Here is a 17,920-nt window from a genome sequence, read left to right on the forward strand (position 1 = left end):
TCTTTAGCTTCTATCTACTGTTTTTCTTGCATTTTGATAGTTAAGCCCAACCATAGAGAATAATATTTGGTTATGCTAGGATAATGAAACACCATAGCTAAGGGTACTTGTGGGGTGAGAGACCACAAAGCATTGATGTGTCAAGAGTGCATGATCTAATATGCATAGATCCATCTAAGTCTAGTGAAACATGCGTTCAACATACAAATGTGTACTTTATTGGCAAGCTAATCTCACATAAGTCAATCTTTGCAACATATCAAGACACATAACATAAGTAGAGAATGCATTTTTATTATTAGCTTGTTTTAGCCTATATTCCAAAATCTAGCCATAATATCAAGAAGGATCAAAGTCGTTGCTTACCCAACATGGATTCGGAAATTACAAAGCATCCTAGACAAAAAAAAAATCCTTACCATTTGTGCACATGATTCAATGGGAATGCCTACCCTAGCAATCAAGCTATAGAATTCATTAAATCACACACATAATATAAATTTCAACTTGTTATTGAGATGAGGCTTTAAGGGTGAGAGGATATGCTGTGGATGAAAGAAGGTGATGTCCCCAAAGATGATAAAAATTAAAGTCTCTCTAAAAAAATTTAGTGTTTATTCAATGACCTCGTATGACGTTTTCATCATCGCTATCAATACAATCAATGTCATCATCTAACAAAATAGTCCACTACATCTCCCACAAATCATGTTGACAATTTAAAAGTAGAGGAGCTAAGGATATATGTGACATAGGAAATGAGGATGAGGGGGTAGGTAGCCAATCATCCTCTCCATTCATGCCCCCTCCGAAGCCCACACACACACCCAAGTACTTAAGAGAAGGGGCATAGCTTGGACACACACTCACACACATGCGCGTGTGTATGCACGCACCCACACACGCATGAACGCACATAGAAATAGAGAGTTATGTTGAGTAAGGGGGAGAGATACATAGTTGGCTTGAATTAGAGAGAGGAACAAGTAGAAAGAGAAGGGATATAGAGAGATACTACCTTCATGACTTCTTAATCCATGCAATCATTGTGATCCTATCACTTGAGGCTCGAGTCACACACTTTAGAACCTTAGTACTTATGATTATGTATGGTCTATGTAAAGCAATCCTTTACTTTCATTCGAAAGGTGCCTGTCCAAATCTAACTTATCATGATTTTTTACTTTTGGATTCTCAACATAATAGATTATTCAGACAACACCTATTTTGGGTTGTGGATGATGTGATCTAAAATTCTATGCCAATTTCTTGAAGGTTCATTGTTGTTTTTTATTGCTTTCTACTTCAAGAAGTGTGTGTGCTGAAATATAGATGTTTATGTGTATTCAAGTATGAATCTATTTTGGTGTTCTTGATAAAAGATGTGATAAAGTAGGCCATTACACTTTGATGAACCTGTACATTTCATGTCGCTACATGCTCATGATACTTTAAGGTTTGGATAGCAAAACTTTCAGGCAGAAATAAAAAAGATCCCAACTATCATGTTGCCTAGTTTGAATTGAGGTGGACATCAAGTGGATTCAATCAGCTTTATGGAGATTAGGTTGAAAAGCAGTAGTTTGCATCCACCCTATAGAAGAAAGCCATGGATTGGTTTAATAATTATGGTATGGGTTCTTTTAATACATATGATGCATTGAAGAGTGCATTTGTAGTGAGATACAGGAAAGAAGCAAGAAAAAGTTGGGAGAATGGCTAGTAAGCATGTCAGTAGGATGCAAAAGGAGGTTGGAAAGGCATGACTTGAAGATCTTGATAATTAGGAATGGCAAGAAAGCTTGAGTCTTGATTAAGAAAAGTACCAAGCTGTAAGGTGCCCGCCCATCGGTTGTCTAGGCATGCTTTTAGCGGTCTATTGAGAAACAAATCTAAGTGTTGTTGCCCAGCACTCCCATGGAATGTTCCAAGTTTTGTCGCCTAGGGTTTCCCAAATCCGCCTCGCAACGGAACGCTCATGGTCGAACCCACTAGGATCGACCTGAAATTTGGGCTCCTAGTGGCCAAGGTCTCCTAACAGCATTTTAGTGTCGAATCTTGGCCATCCTACTTTACGCAGAGATATCCAAGTCGAAGCAAACCCATGCCGCACTTGGTTCAAAGAGAATGGGAAACAAGAGGGATGCGCCGCTCAACCTCTCTGCCCGTAGGGCATAGTCCCAGTCCAGTCCCCTAAAATGGCATGAATCGGGTTCTAACCTAACAATACCTAAAGGTCAAACGACGGTAAAATCTTGTAACAATATATTGGAATAAAAAGAGTGTTACTTTGCCATTCTTTTGTAATGGACTATCTTTATATGCCTAGTTACCCTAGATCTAGAGGCATTATTGACTAGCATGAACCAAATACTCCTTTGCGTTAGAATCAAACATAAAGACATAAAAGAATCAAGGGTTCCTTGAAATCCATATTTTGCCTTCTCTTTTTCTAATTTTTATCCATTCTAAAAATCTCTACTTTGTACAAGAGTTCAAATATTCCTTTTTTTAAAACCATTTATCATTTTGACCAAATATGATAAATTACATGAAGTAGTAATATTTTAAATCTTAATTTTTTGTCAAATTTATCTATGGACCACTTGAAACATCTCCAACAAGCTAGTTATTTTGACTCTTCCACCTCCATGTCTTGTGTGTTTGAAGCGTTTTATTCTTGCTTAACAATGTGACTTCTCCATGCCTTGAGTTGACCAAAAAAACTTGTAAATAGAATCAGATTGAAAGACATAAATGAATCAAGGGTTCCTTAAATTTTATTTTTTGATTTCTCTTTTTCTAATTTGTAGCCATTCTAAAAATCTCTGCTTTGCATAAGAGTTAGAATATCCCTATTTTCTTTTTTGATTAACCATCTATACTTTTTGCCAAAAATGATATATTACATGAAGTCCTTATATCTTCAAGCTTGAGTCTGTGCTAAATTTGTCTATAGAACCATTAAAAGACCTCAAATAAGCTATTTGCTTTGACTCTTCCATCTCCATGTCGTGTGTTCGAAGTGTTTTGTTCTTATTTGATAATGTGACTTCTCTATGTCTCAAGTTGACTAAATAGATAGATTTCCATACCACTTAATAAAATATGGGACATGGTTATACAAAACATATTGCACAATTAACCAACAAAGAAAGTTAACTAAAAATCTTATTTGAGTTAGTCAATAAAGACACATAAGAATGCAATCTTCTTACAATATAGCGAGTAAAGTGTTGATTACTCGAGACTTCTGTCATTGTCATTTTGAAAAGGTTTAATTGGTATTTAAAGTGATTGAGATCACTATCTATCCATTCAAATTTGTCACATTAATAACATATTGTATCTAGTAATTTTCAAAATTTGGCTTTTCTATTCTGAGTCTATATATTATTAGCATGATCCTTAAATATATATTATGTAGGGATTTCAATTGGTTGTATTTAATGATTCAGTCACCTTTTCTAGAGTTTATCTTACCAAGTTTTCCATGAAAACCCAACAACCTTCTAGCCATCACCCCACCAATAGATAGTTTTTAAGGAGACAATATTCATCCTTAGACTTTTGAGGATCCAATTCAATGACAACATTACCTCCATGCAAATCAATTGAAGGTAAGACTTTCTCGATCTTAGTTATAACATCCTTTCTAGTTGACAAGGGTTTTAACTTCCAAGCAAACCCTATATAAGGATGAACAAACTTTTTGATTATTTTGCAAAGTGCATGAAGTATACAAATGTGAGCACTGGCTAAAGAAATATTTAAAACTTAAAGTGTGGGTCTTTGACATGCCTAGAGGGAGCTCTATTCTAATTTCTTGGGTTCAACATTGCAGTGGAGATATATAATAGAGGTAGGGACAACGTTGGCTCCCTTTGACACATTATACATGCATTTGAGTGTCTTTAAATCCCTAGCTATGTCTCATTCCATCTTACAATTCTCAAATTGCTCAACAAATAGCTCTTCTCCTGCTTATTGGCTCTTAGTCACATCAAGTATTGAAGTGTATGATGAAAAACCCAATATAGTATATCAAAACCTCTGTTTCTACTTCAAAAGCTCAGAAGCACCAAATATTGTGTTTAGATTGGATATTAAATGATATTGAATCACTACATGGACTTGATGAAAGTACTCTCTTCATAAAGGTAATAGAGACCCTTTCTAATTTTGTTTCTAATTTTATACACTTTAATATCTCACTTTCATCAAGCTTAATCGCAAACATAACTGCTCCTTGTGCCTCTTCTACAAACAAATCATAATTTTGATCATCAAATGTTGTAGAGTAGGCAAGTCAAGAAAAGTGTTATTAAATTTATTGAAAAAAACTCTTTTTTCTTACCCTTAAAATTAACCTTGATATGAAAAGACTTACCCAAAACTTTCATCACTTTACTATTGACTCTTTGTTTGATAGTCTTCACCACATATGCCCTATAAGTAAACAATGTACATGATCTTGTTTCACATTTGACTGTATCAATTGAGAAATTTGTGTTTATACATGTCGACTAATATCAATACTATCTAGAGTCCTACACTAGCTCAGTATCCAAAAAAATAATGCTTAATGACAGAACCCAAGCATCATTGTTTGTTTACTTTTTTAAATTTCTTCCTCTCAATAATATCATTTGGCATTGCTTAAGGAAGAAGATGATTAAGAAATTGAGATACCTTTAAAGCATCTCTCACTTGCATTTGAATGAAGAAGAGATCTAAATAAGATCAATATCACAAACCAAATACAATTATAAACAAATTTATATTCAATATTTCTCAAGTAAAAAAGTATACCTTGGTGCTTGAATTCTTTTATGCAACCATCTCCTCCTCATTTGAGATTCTCAAAATTTTTTGGATATCTTTGTTAATTTCGAATACTTAAATCAATTTGCTTTCACTAGCATGCTTTGATATGTTTATTTAATGAATGGATCTTTTACTATTGATAACAACTTGTCCCTTTGTTTTGTTAATAAGCAATTATTCAATCTAAGGACATCCTTCTCTCCAATAAGATGAAGTGTATAGCCTAAAAATCTAACCATTACTAATAAAGCTCATCAATGAGGAGTTGTTGTAGAAAGATGTGAGATTTTTAATGACCTCAAAACTCCCCTAATGGTTTAACCTTTTCATCCATTGTTTCAAATTTAGTATCCAAAGGTAATTAGATTGCAAGCTTACTATCATGAGCCATTTACATTTTAGTCCTCTTAATGAAACTAATTGATCTCTAATAATTATTCACTCATTGCCACCATGGCACATGCACTCTATGTTTGCAATAAAGAGAACCACGTTTAAGCCTATCCAATGATGTGTTGCTACATAAACAAGAGCAAAGTGAAGGACAATATTTCATTATTATAAGTTTTCAAGGAGAGACAAATCTATCAACTCTTACCCATCCTTCTTGGTCAAAGATTGAAAGATATTACTTTCTAAAAAGAGAGATACAATCTCACTTTCTCCTCCATCCTACCATAACGTTCACAAAACAAAATACTCCATGCCCCTTCCTCTTCAAATAGACTCCAAATCAACCTTTAGTCCACCGGTAAAAGAAATGCGCATGTATGAAAAACATGTGTGCATGAAAAGCACCGATCTTGGTGCAATTCAACCTACTTGGTGCAATTCAACTAGTTCACCCTACTTGTTTCAAGTGACTAAATAACCTGTTCAAAGAGGCTCACCTTGTCTACCAATGTGCAATTTACATTGAGACTCTAAACAAAAGCATAACTAGCTAAGAATCGCCACCAAGTTGAGAATTAATCCTTCATCTTCGATGTACAAGAAAGAATCACACGTCTATCTAAATATTGAGCCTAACAACCATGCACTTTTGTGTGTTTATTTGTCATCACCCATTAAAATGTGCACCTTTCAAAACTATATTTTGTACAACTTACATTGAGACTTGGGGCAGGAGAAGAACTAATCACATGCTTCAAAATTGACTCTTCATCTTCTACTCCCTAGGAATCACATTTTATTTAAGAATTAACTATTCATGCTGTCTAATTACATTGCACATTTGTACTTCATGCTATTAGAGGACAATTATGCACTCTTGTACTTTCATTTGTTCCACCTATGTGGACTTGCACCCTTTAGTCCAAAAGCATGGAACCTGTATTGCACTAACTTTTTGGACCCAACAAAGAGATCTCATGCGTGCTTGGTGAAACATCACTCAGTATATTATTAAATGTCAAAGTATGGACGTAAAAATTTTCTTCTAATAATAGCTAAACAGCCCACTGATCTCTTGAAATCTACAATCACAGATTGCTGCTATATCATCAACTCCAATCTTAGACCACTTTTCTTGACACTTGTTTGAGCACTAGGCACTATACTTCAGAACTTGCTGGAGATGGCTCTCATTTATATTCCACTTGTTGCACACTTTGGAACATTGGAATGCCACAACTATTCCAAGCAGTTATTAGCAGTACTCTATATGGATCAGAAGGCACTCTGTATGATAAGGTAGATCACTTACAGTACAAAGAACCAACACTTGGACTCTTAGCACAACAAAAACCACAATATTGCAATAAAGATGTTATTTCAAGATATGAAATGTAGAATCGGTGACATCTGAGACCTCCAGTAGTTGTAGACATCAAAATCACCTAATAAAAAGTGATACTTATCCTCGAGGAAAACACTTCTGACCAAGTTATATCTTGAAAAAGATCAGGTATGACAAGAACTTCACTCTCTCCCTTATGAATTGAATACTTCCTCAGAAATAATAAGAGAGTACAGAAATAAGTATGTGTTCCAGTCAGCTCTCAAGTCCAGCATTGTATCTCCAGGACATGGCTTACACAGTTTAAGCCAACTTGATAGACGTTTTTCGTAGAAGCATTCAAGATCAGTTGGTGTGTATACTTGACACTCCATGGTTGTAAGGTGAAGATGCTTAGCTTTTTGTGCTTTGCAAAGCTAGACCTGTTCTAAGGCAGTACACATCCACATGAATAGTAGTAATGTGTCTTCAGATAAGCTGAAATATACAAGTTTTCTACAAGAGTACTAGTACACATACTGGACCCGCAAGAAGCTTGGAGTTAAGCTTCTGTATTCCTTGGATCAAGTACAGAAAATCCGGCATTATGATATCTGGAAACTTCCATCTTCTTCCTCTGTCATCAGCTTCGCTAGTAGTTAAAAGTGTCTCAGCAAGCAGTTCTGCTAGTAGTAATAAATGCCTCAGAATCATAAGCTGATTTGTTATTCTTGCTGATCAACAGGACAACCTAACTCGTGTTTACATAAGGGACAAGAGGCATTTATCTTCAGCCATTTGTCTACACACTCCACATGGAAAAAATGTGCACAAGGTAACTCTTTCAAATCCACTCCATCTTTGTACTTTCCAAGGCAGATGCAGCAAACCTGTAGGAAACGCATGTTAGACACTTAAAAACACTCCAACAGGATATAACAAAGATTTGCAAAATATTGGGTTTATCCCCACCGCATCTTCAGCAGAAACAAAACGTTCTTTGGCTGTACCAGCTGCAAAAGTTCCCCCTTCTCCAGGGTTTCCAGGACTATCACAATCTGAATCACTCCCATCCTTACACAATTTCTCACTTGAAGAATTCTTTGTCTTAAACTTGTAAATGGGAAGAGCATCAATAACCTCAGGAGCAGCACCTTTCGTTTGGCCCTGATCTTCCCGGTAACCTAGAAGTGTGATAAGGCATGGAAGACAACAGCACACCGTTGCACATATAATGAATGGCATGGCATAACCTATACAGCTGAAGGTAAGGAAGACAATGCACAACCTGCAAGGGCACACAAGTAAGCAGGAACATAGTACGTTTTAAAAAACCTGTTTGTTTAACATACGAGACATGCAAAATAAATACGCTTGAACTAGAGCAATTTGACAAGCCTATTATGAAGAAATTACCTGTACAAATTGGGAGCTTCATGAGAGGAAGAGTGACCTCCAAACACCCATACATTTCCAACAACAAACCAAACGGCAAAAAAGCAGTCCAGAGCAATCTTAAACCTTTCCATGTGAACAGCAATTCTGAAGACAAGTAATCATTTTAGATACTTAAAAACATCCTTCATAGTTCTGACTAGTGTGAACAAGAGTCTTTCAAAACACAAGCTTAAAAAAATAGCACCAAATAGGTACATTTTTCCTCCTATCAAGAGTGCATAAGGAAAACTAACAGCATGTACATCAGGGTCATTAATGGTAACACTCAAGGGAGTGGTTGAAAGTTTGAAACAAAGCATTGGTCCTATTGAAAAATGTCAGTATGCAAAATGGTACAACATATAATAAATAAAATAAATAGGATGTGTACATAATCCCACAATAGCTACATTTCACTTTTTGAAACCACCACCTTTCCCACAAGTCTGCAGAACAGTGATGTGGCTACTCAAAGCATCTTTGGGCATTCTTGTTGATGGATTATACCAGTATTCAATGTACAAGTGCCCTGGAGTATCCTAACTTAATTAGAAAGATCTAACCTAAGGGTAGAGCCCAGCCACAAACATCATTCTGTAGGTCTGGCAAGGGAAATTGTGCCAAGTAGGTGAAGTTGCACAGACCACAGACACATCAGGAGTCCCTATATGGCCTTGAGGACAAAAGTCCATCTAAGGAGGTGTGCAAGACTAGCCAGCCATGCCTTCAAGTATCATGAATGGCGTTGAGGCAGCTATCCATAAGCCACATTACCAGCTGGTTGCCACGAGGTCACATGGGTACTTGAAAGGGTGGGAAAAATGGGAGAAGGTGCAGAAGCAAAAACCCCCCTCTATTGCCCAAGGGGGTGATCACCTATAGTGTATGCTCAAAGTTTGATGGGCATTGGGAGAAGTTTTAGGAGGATTACCCTAGGCCTTGGAATGACACAGGTTTTCAATCATCAATTCTCCTTCCAGTGGCTGTCCAGCCCATCGCTAGTGCTACCATGTCATCACCAGTCCTTGGCACCCTGTCCATTGCTGCCACATTGCTGTCTAGCCTCTTCCCAAGCATCATACAGCTTGTGTTTACTGCAGTGCAGGCTCAGTCTGCATTAGATGTTCCTCCTATAGCCGTTGTGGAGCCTCCCATTGCTACCGGTGATTGGCTGCCATCATCTTCAGGTGGTTACATTGCTGTGTTTTGGTTTCCAGCCTGCTTCCCTTCCCCATTCTGCATCATCTCAGCTCCAACTAGTGGTTATAGCACTCCAAATCCATCTTCAGTGGATGTCACACATCAACACCTTCCTTAGCTCGCTCCCACAAGAGTAACCAGCTGTTGGATATCTCTGCCCTCAAGCATCTTGTACATCCTTTCCTTCATTTACAACATTCATTCATTCACTTTAGAGTTATCTTTCTTCTTTGTTTGTGTTTGTGTTTTTGCAATTTGCATTTTGCATTTTTGAGTTCTATGCGTTGCAGTTGTGGTTGTATATTCAGTGTTTTCTTTTGCAAAACCTGGCATGTCTCCACATATAGATGACTGCCCAACAAGTTTGCCACTAGTGGCTTGCCCGAGTTAGATGATGATCAAGTCACCTTACATTTAAAGAGCTGTCTCCCATCCCATTTATTTCAATTTTATATAGCAATCTATGAGTTTGAAAGGTAACAAAGGAGGCTTTGTTTCCACTTCCACAAAGGGAAAATTAAGGTGTGGCAAGAACTCTAAAGAATGAAAGACAAGTACTAAAAAGAGCATCTCCCTATTCTTAGAAGGCATAGAGAATTTTGAACCAACTTGGTAGCATATTCCTAAAATGAATACAAATTTCACTCATTGTTAGCTCCCAGGTCATGTGGGTGAGGAGTGTTGTTCAAGGCCTAGGGTAATCCTCCTAATTCTTCTCCCAATGCCCACCAAACCTTGAGCATACACCACATGTGATCACCCCCTTGGGCAGCAGAGGGGGGTTTCGCTTTTGCACCTTCTCCCATTTTCCCCATCCCTTCAAGTACCCATGTGACCTAGTTGCGACCAGCTGGTAATGTGGCTTATATATAGCCCCCTCAATGCCACTTATGACACTTGAAGGCATGGCTGACTAGTCTTGCATACCTCCTTTGATGGACTTTTGTCCTCAAGGCCATTTAGTCACCCTTACAAGGACTCTTGATGTGTTTGCGGTCTATGCATATTCACCTACTTGACACAATTTATTTCAATTTTATGTAGCAAGTTATCTTGTTGTCCACATTGCCAAGTTTCTATGAGTTTGAATGTCAATTTCTACATTATGCTTCATTGCATGACCGAAGTCCACAAGAAGGCCTCCTCTTCTTTGTTGTTATTTGCAAAGGGGGCTTTGTTTCCACATTTGTGAAGGGAAAATTAGGGGGTGATAAGAACTCTAAAGAATGAGAAACCAATACTAAAAAGAGAGTTTCCCCTTAGACGGCATAGCAAATTTTGAACCAACTCGGTAGCATATTCCCAAAAAGAGAGTCTCCATGTTCTTAGATGGCACAACAAATTTTGAACCAACTTGGTAGCATATTCCTAAAGTGAATACAAACTGCACTCGTTGCTAGTTTACAGGTCTCGTCGACAAGCAGTACCAATGGACAGGTCACCAAGGGCTGGTGATGAAACGGTAGCACTCGTGATGGGTTGGATAGCCACTCAAAGGAGAGCTAATGGTTGAAAACCTGCAAGACAAGGGATGGGCTAAATGGTCAGAAGCCTATCTATTTATAGATGCAGAACTATCCTCCTAAATTAGGATTTTTCTTATGGGACACAAACACTCTCTAGGATCGCGCATTGTTTAATGAATTTTTTTGTAATTTACATGTTTTGGATTGTTTTAAACAACTAATCGGTTTCTAATGCATTTTTACCTCAAAACACACCCTCTCAAGCCCAAAACCAAGACCAAGAAGGAAGTAGAAGAAAAGCTCAAGCCCATTTTTTCTCCCCAAGGCATCCCACCCTAAAGCAGCCAAGGCATTGGACAAAGGATGCACGTCAACTACACAATGGCCTACCAAGACTGTAGTAGCAATGGTTATCTTACCAAGGGAGACCAAGTGATTGTCAAAAGTGGTGTAACAATGGAAGCATAAACAAGTACTGAAATAAACTGCTGAACAAAAGACAAAAGAGAAAGAAAACAAAAGAACAAAAGATCAAAAGAACACTGCAAAGAAAGAGAACTCAGAGATGTGCTTGGGAAATGGAATCCACATACCAAATACGAGAATGATGCATACAAAAGTGAGTCACTAGCTGCATGGGCACCAACACTGGCTCCTCTCTCCAACAAGAAGACCACTTGAAGAATGATGATACTTGAATGAGAGGAGAAGGAGCCACTGAATAAATAGGCCCAAAATATGCCAAATATGGCAGATGGTCGGCCAATAATAAATGTCTAAATAATCACTAAGATTACCACAATAAAATGCCTAAAATACCTAGTAATGTCAAGCATAGCCCAGACTCACACATGAACTAACTAGACTAATAACGCCCCCTCTTAGATCATGGGTGATCTGATACAATACAATGATACAATGGTAATCATATACAACAAAGAACCACCAGAGTAGAACCATGGATACCCAAGTAGTGGGTGATTAAGTCACCACCAAGGTGCCTCGAAGAGAACTTGAGGTCGATGTCGATTTTACCAACTCTTGAAAATAGAGAGAAGTCATAACAAATCTCACTATCTGTCAACAATGTCGCGTAGTAGCATATAAGACAATATCCTATCAAAAATGCATCTGAACATATGTAACCATGGATTCCTTGCCTTTCACCGAGACCGCCAAAGTGTCCCCTCATATGAGCTCAAGACTAGGAGCCAATCCCACTCGATATCAAAGAACAACCCAACATGAACCTAGATGTCAATCCCAACCCTAGGATTTGAACTTGCCAGACTTTGGTCGATGTGTCACGAACGTCCCTCTCGAGAACTTGTGCACCTATATACCCTTATAGATGAGGCTCAATTGCCCCATCTCACCACCCTCTCACACTCTCTCTGGCACCAAAGAGTTGTGAGGGATAACCACATCACCTTACTAGAAAGTAGTAGAGAAAAGGGCAATCAAGCCCTTCCCGCCGCAGGATCGGAGTCAGAGTCTAAGGAAGAGGATGACACATCAGAAGAGTCTATATCCCACTTCTTCTTCTTCTTCCGTGATGCTGCTAACGCCTTGCAATCCTTCGACAAGTGGCCCTTCTTACTGCAGTGATAACACTGGGCCTTCGACTTCTTCCTCCTGTTACTCCTCTCTGAAGCTGTAAAGGCCTCATTGGAAACTCCATAATGAGATGAGAGCGTCCCCTGTAAACGCAAAGATGTCTCATGCTCAAGTAGCATCAAGGACATAAGTGTAAAGCTCACATATATAGAGGATGTTGTTGAGAAACCCTTCACCCATAGTTTGCGTTTTTGCATTTCTGCGTTTTGCCTTTAGGGTTTGCAGCCCTAATAAGGGGAGCCACCCTAGACTAACTATGTCTATTTATAGGCCACTCTCTCATTCATTCCTTATGGCTGATCCTTCAATCCGTCACTCCCACTCTCTCTTCGTCAATCTTCTGACACTCTCTCTTCCATCATCTCTCTTCTCTCCTACCACCATCTCCACACTCTCCTAGTGCTAGCCTTCATCTCTAGTTGGCTGCATTTATGGTGGCAATGTGCTCCTCTTCAACCGGCATCTATCCTTCATTGTTAGCGACAGCATCTTCTGTGCTCCTACACCTTGCGTTTGGAGTCTACACTCTCTTGGTGTCAACATCCACCTTATCTAGTGTCATCCTGCACCCTTCTGGCGGCTCCACCTTGCGCTTGGCTGCTAGGGAGGTCCCTTACCATCTGGCATCTCTCTTCAGCAGCTGTCACCTTGATCAATGGCAGTTGCACCCTGAATTTGGTTCATGGCTGCTTCCCACCCTTCCGATGTCACTCCATAGCTGGTGTCTCACTCCCCAAGGCTGTCTTCATCTGCATTTTCAACATTTGGCTCATCTTCACTCCATAGCTGGTGTCTCACTTCCCAAGGCTGTCTTCATCTGCATTTTAAACATTTGGCTCATCCTCACCACCTGGCTTCACTTCCAACAGTTGGCGTCACCTCATCAGGCTTGCGTTTCCAGACGGAGCTTCATCAGTTGTCTCCCTGCTCGTAGGTACCACTCTTCATCCCTGCATTTGCAAATTCAGAGGCTCCTCACCCATTGACCACAATCTCCTTGCTCCAGGCGACACCTCCTCATCCTACATTTACAGACTTAGAGGCTTCTTCAGCAGTCTTCTTGCATTCTAGGGCTTCCTTTGTGCTACGGCACCCTTGTATCAAACTCGCTTCATCAACATGATTCATTTTTCATCATCTTCTGTGTTTCTTTTCTCTCTCAGTGTTTACCGTACACACTCTGTGTTTTCCCTCGCAAACCCTACTCTCTCTCTGGTCACTTAGTCATTTTGACATGGTATCAGAGCCGAAGGTACTCAGAGATCCACAAAGATCCTCCTCATCAGAGAAGACAAAGACCAGTGGTGAGTTCAGCATCAACATTTGATTTCTCTATCATTTTTGTTGCACATTGGGAGATATCATTTTTTTCCCTCCCATCCTCCCTTCTCCAGTTTGACACATCGGTACCATGGCTTCTCCACTGACAAATTGCCCTTCTACTGGGTGCTACCACTGCGGCGTGAATGGTTATCCCACCAAAGACTACCGACATCGGCCTTTTCTCCCCACCCCTCTGGAGTATATGCGTCTTCCACCTGACACTTCTTGTGCCACCTCTCCTTTGTGGGCCACATAGATCGTTCTGCATCAGCTATCAGAGTATTATGCTCAAGGCAATAAGCTGCAACCGACACACACTAAGTCCTTTCAAGCACACGGAAACTCTAAGACCTTACGAGGCGATAAGCCCTCCTGGAGACCACCCCACTGCACAGAGGTTTCCCCCACCTACTTCTAGGTACAGTGGCTTCCACAGCCCACATCTCCTCCATAGTCCACTCTAGTGAGAGCCCGCGACTGTTCCCCACACTTGGCTCACCCTAAGCCTCCTTCTTTTCCACCCTCTTCCACTCAGGTTCGAGAGGCCACTTCTGGGTGCTTTCCAACTTCTTCTTTTGAGCCCCAAATACCTTCTTTGTGTAGGGATCGATAGAGCACGACGATCAAGGCAGCCTGTCCTACGCACGTGAGAGACAGAAAGAGAGCAAGAACAAGCAAAGTAGAGAGTGAACACGTTTTTCGATACAATGACGAGTGTACCACTTTAGGTTTTTAGATAGATATATGTATGAAAGTACAATGTGCTAAGGGTGTGTTCACACCCGTGCACATATAAAAGGCACGATGGCCCTTTATTCCCAACAACCTCCCACCTAAAGGCAATGTGCCTTAAGAAGAGAAAAGAATCAGCTAAGTCTAAGTATGTACAAAGCTGAAATAAATATATCTATCCAACTCCCATTATCTGTCGGCAATGAGCAAACCACTCTGCTGGAAGATCCTTCGTGAGAAGGTCTGCAGGGTTATCATCTATATGCACTTTGATAAGCTCAATGCTCTTGCTGTCAAATACATCTCTAATAAAGTGGTACTTCACCTGTATGTGCTTTGTCTTTGCATGAAAGACAGGATTTCGTGCTAGCATGATAGCACTCTGACTATCACAATGGAGAACAGGTAACTCTGTGATGCCAAGCCCTCCCACCAGACATGAAAGCCATAAAGCCTCCTTGCATGCCTCAGTGGCAGCTACATACTCTGCCTCTGTAGTAGACAATGCAACACACTTTTGTAGCCTGGAGATCCAAAAGATTGCTCCTTCTATGAAAGTAAACACATACCCAGAAGTGGACTTCCTGCAATCTGCATGACCAGCATAGTCTGCATCCGTAAAGCCAACAACAGATGCCTTCTGCTTTCAAAGCAGATGCACAACTCCTTTGTGCCTTTGAGGTATCTCATAACATCTTTCACTGCATCCCAATGCTTCTTACCAGGGGTGCCATGTATCTGCTAACCACTCCCACTACAAAAGCAATGTCAGGACGTGTAGCAACCATAGCATACATCAAACTACCAACAGCTGAAGCATATGGTATCTTGGTCATTTCAGCCTTCTCATCATTAGATCTAGGGCTGTCCTCTGCACTGAGTTTCACATATGGAGGCAATGGAACCCCAATTGTTTCCCCCCCTCCATATTAAAATGCTGCAAAACTTTGGAGATATACTCCTGCTAAGATAGATAGAGTAAGCCTTTAGATCTATCTCTGAGTATTCGCATGCCAAGAATGTGATTTGCATCACCCAGATCCTTCATGTCAAAGCTACCATGAAGACTTTGCTTCAATGAATCCAAGGCATGAGTATCCCTGCCAGCAATCAGCATGTCATCAACATACAAAACCAAGATAATCAGGCTGCCATATGTTGCCTTTTTTATGTACAAGCAATGATCCACTTGACTTCTATGAAAGCCTTGGAACTGCATGAATGTATCAAACTTATGATACCATTCTCTTGGTGCTTGTTTCAGCCCATACAAACTCCTTTTCAGTTTACATACCTTTTTTTTTTTCCCTGTTCAACAAACCCTTCAGGCTGCTGCATATAAATATCTTCATGCAAATCACCATGTAAAAACGCAGTCTTTACATCCATTTGTATGAGTTCCATATCTTCAACTGCAACCAAGCCCAAAATGGTTCTCAATGTAGTCATCTTGACTACAGGAGAGAAAATTTCATCAAAGTCAATTCCATGCTCCTGCTTGTACCCTTTTGCAACCAATCTTGCTTTGTACTTTGGTGAGGAACCAGAAGTGACCTTCATCTTGTAAACCCATTTGCATGGAAGGGTTTTCTGCCCTTTAGGCAACTGCACCAAGTTCCAAGTGCCATTTTTTTCAAGAGATTCCATCTCTGACAGCATGGCTTTATACCATTTCTTGCTATTCTGCCTGTCCAGCATCCTTGAAGCAAGACGGTTCACCACAATCTGTCAACGTGACATACTCAGCCACATCAATTACACCAGGAACAAATCCGTCAGGTTGTCTAGTAGCCCTAGACGATCTCCTAACCCAATGGTCATTGTTTGCTAGCTGTTCCTGCAAATTTCCATTTTCAGCATGCTGTCCTAGCATTTCAGCCTACAAATCAACATTAACAGCTTGCTGTCCTGGCTGTTCCTGCACATGTAATGGCTCATTTTCATGGGCAATAGCTGGCTGATCATTTCCTGCATTTACAGGTTCATTTACAACAGGTATTTGCTGCTATACAGCGGGCACATTTTGTTGTCCAAAAGGTATTTCTTCCCGGAATACAACCCTACGGACCTCCTCAGTCTTTTCGGGCTGTTTGTGCATGCGATCTTCCCGGAAGATAACATTGTTGCATACTACTTTCCTTTTCTCGAGATCCCATAATTTATACCCCATTTCACCCTCGTCACCATATCCTAGGAAAATGCATTTACAGGACTTTGGCTCAAGTTTGTTGTGTTTTTCTTTACGAATGTGCACAAAAGCCTCATAATCAAAAACTTTCAGATGAGCATATGAAGGTGGCTTGCCCGACCACGCTTCTTGGGGAACTCCCCCCCCCCAAAGACCTGTTTGGTGACCGATTAATCAAGTGAACGGTTGTCATAACAGCCTCTGCCCAAAACCCATGGGGTAATGCAGCATGAGACAGCATCGTACGGACCTTATCTTGTATGGTCCGATTCATACGCTCTGCAACTCCATTTTGGGATGGATTATGAGGGGCAGTGAGCTCCCTCTTTATCCCTTTGCTGTCACAAAATGCCTGAAAGGCTTTGAACACATATTCCCCACCATTGTCAGAGCGAAGACACTTAAGTGTCTTATTTGTCTGATTTTCAGCCAATGCCAAGAATTTTTTAAACTTGTCAAGCACTTCATCCTTGCTACGAATAGGGTAAAACCTTACTTTCCGTGTAGCATCATCGACAAAGGTGACAAAATATTTCTTTCCCCCTAAAGATAATCCTGGCATTTGACATACATCCGAATGTACTAACTCTAGAGGAGAAGATTTCAAAGAAAAAGACTTTTTGTGAGAAGTCTGTGCATGTTTGCCATAAATACAATGATCACAGTGCTCAAAATCAGCATAACGAAGACAAGGCAAGTAACCCAAACGAGAAAGCACTTTCATTCCTATTTGACATATGTGTCCCAACAGGCCATGCCACAAAGAAACACTTGGCTGCTCGGTCACGGCAACAACATGGTCACGCACACTAGATACATGAAGTGGATACAATGTATCACTCTTGTAACCTCTGGCAATAACCCTAGATCCCTTACAGATCTTTCATTTTCCATCACCAAAGGTGGTATGAAAACCATCATCATCTAGCTGCCCTGTGCTAATCAAGCTCTTCTTGAGCTAAGGTACATGCCATACATGCTGAAGTGTAAAGACTGAGCCATGCTGAAATTGTAATTGCACACTGCCAATACCTGCAATCTCACATGCATAGTTGTCCTCAAGATGGACAACACCATGTCGACCCCCTGTATAGACGGAAAACCACTCACGATGAGAGGTGACATGAAAGGAAGCACCTGAATCAAGAATCCAAGTATGCATGTCATCATCTGTATCTGTAAGTAGAGCATGTGCACCAAAATGTGAAGAGACAAAGAGTACATCACTCCCACTGTCACTGTCATGAGTGACTACATTCACCTCTTCAATTTTTACACTGCTCTTCTTAGGCTAACTTTCCTTCTTCTCTTCCTTGCAATCATCTATCTTCTTACCATTTTCTTTCTCTTTCTTCCATTTCTAGCAGTCACGTTTAAAGTGACTCTTCTTGCCACAATGATGGCATTCAACAT

At 40.0% G+C, this 17,920-nt stretch overlaps 1 protein-coding gene across 2 annotated transcripts in view; it reads right to left on the minus strand.

Moving 5' to 3' along the window:
* Positions 1-6,736: 6,736 nt before the first annotated feature.
* The window catches only part of LOC148020118 (E3 ubiquitin-protein ligase At4g11680-like), a 56,147-nt gene continuing 44,963 nt past the window's right edge, over positions 6,737-17,920 (minus strand). For both annotated transcript variants that reach the window (XM_087700395.1, XM_087700396.1), the window contains exons 3-5: positions 7,961-8,086; positions 7,517-7,832; positions 6,737-7,434 (exon numbers count right to left, since the gene is read on the minus strand). In XM_087700395.1, coding sequence (XP_087556521.1) covers positions 7,270-7,434; positions 7,517-7,832; positions 7,961-8,086 — 607 coding nt within the window. In that variant the 3' untranslated portion in view covers positions 6,737-7,269. The remainder of the gene's footprint in view (positions 7,435-7,516; positions 7,833-7,960; positions 8,087-17,920) is intronic.

This window comes from Lygodium microphyllum, chromosome 19, assembly GCF_053477565.2.
Source record: "Lygodium microphyllum isolate KBCC chromosome 19, Lygodium_microphyllum_v1.1.10, whole genome shotgun sequence".
Classification (NCBI taxonomy): Eukaryota; Viridiplantae; Streptophyta; class Polypodiopsida; order Schizaeales; family Lygodiaceae; genus Lygodium; species Lygodium microphyllum.